This window comes from Calliphora vicina, chromosome 5 (assembly GCF_958450345.1).
Source record: "Calliphora vicina chromosome 5, idCalVici1.1, whole genome shotgun sequence".
Classification (NCBI taxonomy): Eukaryota; Metazoa; Arthropoda; class Insecta; order Diptera; family Calliphoridae; genus Calliphora; species Calliphora vicina.
The window spans coordinates 42,736,832-42,743,806 of record NC_088784.1 but is presented as its reverse complement, the minus strand read 5'-3'; the positions used below and the strand labels follow the sequence as shown (position 1 = coordinate 42,743,806).

The window sequence follows — 6,975 nt, the reverse complement described above, 5'->3', positions numbered from 1 at the left end:
AGATTTTTTTTTAGATGGCGACACATACATTTATTGAAGGCAATAAACATAGACATAAACATATTTTCTCTATGGCAATAAAACTCTGCCCATGTTTTTGTTTATCATTGAATTTATCCAGAATTGGATTTATTTCAAAATAAAAAAAAATATTTTCGACAATAATAAATTATTAATCATTTATGTATTATTTAATTACAAGGTTGTTGATAAAGACGCCGGTATCTTAACTCTGATTTGATATAAATTTGGAATAAATTCAGTAATAGCTTCAGTTAAGTATATACATCCGCCGAAAGCTAATTTAATTTACCACGATCAGTAGCTAAGAGAAAATAAAATGAGTCCTCATACAAAACTAATCTTATTGACACTCTTCTGTACATTCCTGCATATATCACTTGGAGAAAATGTATGTATTATTTGTATATGAAAGTATATAAAAGATCTAGTTAAGTAATCTTTTCCGATGTCTGAAATTGTATGTCTTTAAAGAAATGTGAGGAGTGCATGACGGATAATGAGGCGTATTGCGTGGATAAAACATCTTATTACTTGTGTATGAATGGCAAGCCATTGAAGTCAACATTGACCAACTGCCCAGAAGATCATGTTTGTACAAATTCCGATAAAATTTGTGAACCAGAATCTGTTGCAAATAAACCAATTTGCGATTCATCCTGTAATAAGTGCCCAACAGATGGCAAATACACTTGTGTAAGTAAAACACAATTCGGCCGTTGTATCGATAATGAGGTTGTCATAGTAAGTTCCTGTGAAAGTGGTTCAATTTGTAACATCGACATGTTAGTAAAAGCTGGACAAATATGTGCACCAACATGTGTTGTTGACTTTGTAAGTTTATTTTTTAAATGCACATTCCCATATACATATGTGTAACAATCTTCAATTTTATTTTTTTAGTTTGGACTTTCTGCTACCTGCAGCAACGATAAACCGATTGCCACAACAGTTGCTCCACCTACAACATCCAACGTATCTAATCTAAAACAGAAATGTAAAGATAACGAACAAAATAAGAAGATTTATTACGTAATCAATGACACTGAATGTAAAACGTAAGTACTTGTTCATAATATTTAAGTAAAATGTGTCTTCACCCATAAGTAGTTTTGAAATTGTGAGTTAAACACCTTACACAGTGAGATTTAGAGCTAATTTTAAACTTATTACTTAAACGTAGCTTAACACACTGTAAAGTTAAACCTGAAACAAATTTAGGCGGTCATTAACCAATGATTGTGTTTTTCACTAATCAATTATGATCTCTCAATTTTGTTCGCATTGTCATACCTTTTAGTCAAATCAGATATGGGCAATTCCATATTATCGAGTGGAATAGATTTTGCAAAAATAAGAGTATGTGAAAAATAATTTGGTCTTTATGTTCCATTCAGAGGGTACTATATTTTAAAATAATAAAAAGTTCTTTCGAAACATTGTTGTCCAAAATATCGAGCGAAATATGGGTATATCGTACGTGAACGGAAGTCATTTTTAGGTACATGTAGAAATATGCGAACATTTTCAAATCGTGAGAGACATCATGTTTTCTTTTAATTTCTTACACTAAACGAAATATGCATCTTTCCTTTACAATCCGTCATATTTAAATAAAAACAATCTTATAAAAACTAATAAAAATAATAGAAAATATACATTCGGTTTCAATAAACAATTTTATAATAGCAAATAAACAATCAGAGTCAAATTAATTTCATAATATATGCTAATTGGGAGCATAGTTTTAATTGCAATTTCAGCCTAAAACATGCAAATTAAATTAAAAAAATTAAATATAGTCAGTTTAAACTATTATTTTTCCCAATAAAATGTTGTAATAAGCTCTAGATACTTACACATATTAGACCCCTTTCACACTAGGCAATTTAGTTGCGCAAGTCTCTTGCCCAACAACAATACAACATGCAACATTTTCTTCTCCTTAACCCGACATTACCTCTGACATCAACAAACTCAAGAGACTTGCGCAACTAAATTGCCTAGTGTGAAAGGGGTCTTAATATTTTAGTGTTTTCTTCTCTTCAAATCATTTTGAAACAAATTTTCAAGCGTTTTCAGGTTTTCAGTCGTGGTAGTCATTCTCGTGGAATTGTCCATATGCAATCCTCAAATAATATGAATATGACAATATTCCATTACTTTTTTGTAAGGGCCTGTCTCACTAAATGAGAACGAACATTTTCTTTCTCATTTTATATTGAAAACAACAAATAAATTTTGTTTGTTCGCATTTAAAGAGCCAGTCCCTAAGTTTTGACTTTGTAAAACGAAAAAGTGAAAGTAATGTAATTAAAATGTACATATGTATATTAAAAATAAACAAATGTTCTGAATTGTTTATTTTATTTTTTCAAGTGTTTGTGTTTTAACAATTATAATTTAGGTTTATTAAAATTTATTTAAAAACAAGTAAGAAAGTATGGTCGGTCAAGCCCGACCATATAATACCCTACACCAAGTAAATGAGTAAAAATATTTTTCTTTTAAAATATCAATAATTTATATTCATGAGTAATTTTCGGAAGTGGGCCTTATATGGGAGCTATGACCAATTATGGACCGATCACCTTGAAATTAGGTCGTGTGATTTATGTCTATATTAAAGTTAACTATGTTGAATTTTGTGTGCATACCAACATTTTTAAGCGATTTATGCACGTTAAAGTGATTTTCGGAAGCGGGTCTATATGGGAGCTATGACTAATTATGGACCGATCGTAACAAAATTTGGTGACATGAATTTTGTATATATAAAACTTATTTGGAGCGAAATTTGTGTAGATACATAGATAAATTAAACATTTATGACCGATAAAGACCAATTTCGAGGGGACATTTGTATGGGGGCTAGGTGAAATAATGGACCGATTTCTGCCAGTTTCAATAGGCTTGGTCCTTGGGTCGAAAAAGTAATATGTACCAAATTTGATCGAAATATCTTCAAAATTGCGACCTGTACTCTGCGCACAAGGTTTACATGGACAGCCAGCCAGCCAACCAGACGGACGGACGGACGGACATCGTTTAATCGACTCAGAAAGTGATTCTAAGTAGATCGGTATACTTTAAGGTGGGTGTTAGACTAATATTTTTGGGCGTTACAAACATCTGCACAAACGCATAATACCCTCCCCACTATGGTGGTGTAGGGTATAAATAGTTGAACAAAATTTTATGAGTGCTTTTCATATAAAATTTTAAAAATAATAATTTGAGCATATCGATAGTAATAAGAGCAGAAACAAGAAACCACTATCACTAACCACTATCTGTTTAATATCAATACATATTAAAAATTGTTGTAAATTTTGTCCGACAGAAATCATTGTTTGTCAAAATTTCTTTATCCCTAAACTCCCGATACCGAAATAATTAAAATTATAAATAAACAAGTAAGAGAGCTATATTCGGCTGTGCCCAATCTTATATACCCTTCACCAAAATATACTTCAAAATACAAATTTTAAATATTTTTAGGTAAACAACATTTTTTTCCAAAGTAGTTTTTTTAATTTTTTGGAATAACATTTTTTTCGATTTTTTTTTTTTAAATTTAAATTTTTTTTAATATTTAGCGAAAAAAAACTTTTGGTGAAAAAAAATTCGGGTTATATTTCTTCCGATTTTGACCCATTGTAGGTAAAACTTACGTCGTTGCAAAGGTCTTTGAAATATCTATCATTACATATCCATATTGGATATATTAATGACTTAGTAATCCAGATATATGTAGGTCTAAAATCGTGGTTGTCCTGGTTTTTTCCTTAGATCTCAGCCATTTGTGGATCGATTTTCTCGATTTATGAATCGTGTATGTGAGTTATTTCGGGGCTTTGGAAAGTTGATTTCAATAGATAGACGGACATGGATTAATCAACTCCGCTATCTATAAGGATCCAGAATATATATACTAGGGTGATCGGCCCGATTTTTAATAACCGGTTAAACCGGTTTTTTTTTGCTAAGGTCGGTATCGGTTTTTTTGAAAAACTCACATTTCGAATATCGAAGAAGTCGGCTTTTTCTCCTCGAAAAGCCGGTTTTTTTCTATATGTGTGTTTTTATGAGTTTTAATGTATTAAAAACTTTAAAAAATATTCAAAATCCAAAAAAAAAATTAAAGGAATACATCAACTATTTTAGAAGACTGTTTATATTTAGAAAATGTCATAAGTGATCCGGAAAGCTTGAAAACTTACTCAATTCTTTGTTTTATATATGTCCTACAAATACACTAAGTAAAAGATAATTTTCAATGTCTAGTTTTATAAAAACAAAAAAATCGATACACTCCAAAGCATTTAAACTGTGTTTTACTTATTCCTAAGAGATTATTTTACCTTCATAAGGTCTTCAAATTTACTGACGTTAACGATCTTCGGGTCAAATTTGACCCAAATAGAAAATAGATTTTTTTTAAAAAACCTAACATTTGAAATTAAATTAAAGTTATAAAATATCAAAAATATCAACCACTCATTTTTAGAAAAATGCTATTTTAATTTCAAAATGGGTAACATTTTACCCGAAGACCACATGAACGATAAGAAAAACTGTAGTACAGCAAGTATGAAGGATAGATATATATTAGAGCTACCAAAGCTCTGAAACCTTAAGTCCTTAAGACCTTTTTTTCCCAATTTGTTTTTCTAAAAACCTAACATAGTTGCTGACATTTGAAATGAAATAAAAATCATAAAATATCAAAAATATCAACCACTCACTTTTCTAAAAAATTAAATATTAATTTCAATTATGAAAGATAAAAGAAGTAATCAAAATTGTTTTAATCACTATTATTTTAATAAATAAAACTTTTTTCCAAAAAAAAAACGGTTAACCGGTTATTATATAAAAACCGAAACCGGTTTATTTTAAATTGCAATTTTTCGAAGAAACCTAAAACCGGTTTCTAAAAAATGTCGAAGAATCGATCACCCTAATACATACTTTATAGGGTCAGAAAATTATTTTGTGGAAATTACAAACGGAATGACAAACTTATATATACCTTTCTCACGAATGTGAAAGGTATAAAAACGGCTTAATTTATAAATAGATTTGAATAGGTAAATAGTATTAACAAATAAACATAAAGCGGAAGCAAGAATAAAACTCTAAAGAAATCACCCAGAGTGTGATTCACATTGTGGAAACATGAACAACATGTAGATTTTTGGCAATAGACTTTATCTGTGTTACCAAATACATACATATTACTATTATTTTCAGACGGCGATACTCAGTATTAATCATGTTTTAAAACAATTCAAAAACTTATTTCCATAAGTATCGGGTATATTTTTATAAATACAAATAAAGAAACCAAAAACATTTAAAGAAAATATAAAATAAATTTGTAGAAAAATATTAATACCAAACAAATTGACAATTAATACCAACACAACTTGAAAAGTGTTAATACACAGTATAGTCATCTGTAAACACCTTAAACAAACTGAAACAATATACTAATACATACTATCATTATAATTAAAATGTTTATTTACTACCAGTTTCTATATCACATTTGAGTGAAAATTTTAAATATATTTTGTTTTTGTTACAATAAAAAACACATGTTAAATTTTCACTAAAAAAATATATACTTTCTTCATAAAGGGTTTTCATTATTAAATTTAACAATTTCTTATTTTCAGTTATATCTATTGCGAAAAAGTTGACGATGATGTAGAGGCACTTCTTATGAAATGTTCAAATGGTTTTTACGATGTTAATCTTAATAAGTGTGTCAAACAACAGCCGGAAGGATGTGGTGCTAATACGAGTTCACCAGGCGAGTGAACTACTATATAAACCTTATATTGTACAACAAATGATCCCCTTTTAAAAACGGGGATTTATTTCCTTTAAATAAACTGGATTCTATTAAATTGCAATAAAAGCGCCAAGTAGTTTTATTTATTCAAATTTACACAACAATTTAAATATGTAGTCACTCTCCTTTAATACACACACTTCAAAAAACACGCTGCACAGTGGTATGAGAATAAAAAAATATGGAAATAAATCTGTAACTTCTAAACCCTTACTCCGATTTGAATGGAATTTCACATACATACCTCATGAGCCAACCAGGTAAATTCTCAGTGAGTTGTTTAGTTTTCCCTAATTTATTTGACACGTAAAAAACATAAGGTAGACATTAGAGTGACAGCCGATTTTTTTTTTTTAGATTTCAAAGAGTGCCGGGTGGAATATTGTGACACTAGGCCTATATGTTAAGTGCTGAAAATTTGAGCCAAATCGGGCAACGATTTCTGGACGCGCATCGACGTCAAAGTTCAGATATATGCAAAATTATACTATTAATATGGAATAAATAGGTGAAACTCCTTAACTTTCTGCATTGTTTTCTATAAATATGTAGATTTATTTATATTAATGAATATTACATTAAAATTTTTTTTTTGGAATTTAACCCTGTATCTCCTTTGGGTCAAAATGACCCAAAAACTGTATTATCGCCAAAATCAAAGAAAAATGCAAATTTTTCAGTTTTTGAAAAAATTTTGCTACTAAATAAATACTTTTGCAATTGAATGCAAAAGAATCGAAATGTATACGTAATTATCGTTGTAATGAGATATAAATGACAAAATTTGGTTAAAAAATGTTAAAGTTATTACAAATTCGCCAGACCATTAACGTGTTTCAGGCCACTTGAACATAAAATTTAGGAAAAAAATTAACATATTTCGAGAAAATTTAAAATAAAAGCTAATTTTTATTTAAAATATATCCGTATTTACTTGTGTATATGTTTTTGTCTTCGTAGGATATCGTTAACCTATTCGCAGGTATGACCAAAAAAAAATATTTTTTTTAACGGCCGTTTCGAATCTCCATTTTAAAATTTTTAAAAATTTTGTTAAACAAATTTCAGAATTTTTTGATCATCACATTGGG

The 6,975-nt window shown here is 29.2% G+C and overlaps 1 protein-coding gene across 1 annotated transcript; it reads left to right on the top strand.

Moving 5' to 3' along the window:
* The first annotated feature begins 286 nt into the window (after nt 1–286).
* On the top strand, nt 287–5,950 carry LOC135961902 (uncharacterized). The gene is made up of 4 exons (XM_065513547.1): nt 287–412; nt 496–855; nt 925–1,079; nt 5,706–5,950. Exons 1-4 carry the CDS (start codon nt 341–343, stop codon nt 5,848–5,850), a joined length of 732 nt encoding a protein of 243 aa, XP_065369619.1. The 5' UTR covers nt 287–340; the 3' UTR covers nt 5,851–5,950.
* The last annotated feature ends 1,025 nt before the right edge of the window (nt 5,951–6,975 follow it).

Excerpts from the sequence above, each read along its gene's own strand:
- LOC135961902 (XM_065513547.1), top strand. The coding sequence starts at position 341 with ATGAGTCCTCATACAAAACTAATCTTATTGACACTCTTCTGTACATTC. Across the intron at positions 413-495 it reads ATATATCACTTGGAGAAAAT|AAATGTGAGGAGTGCATGAC; the intron begins GTATGTATTATT and ends ATGTCTTTAAAG. Across the intron at positions 1,080-5,705 it reads AATGACACTGAATGTAAAAC|TTATATCTATTGCGAAAAAG; the intron begins GTAAGTACTTGT and ends TCTTATTTTCAG.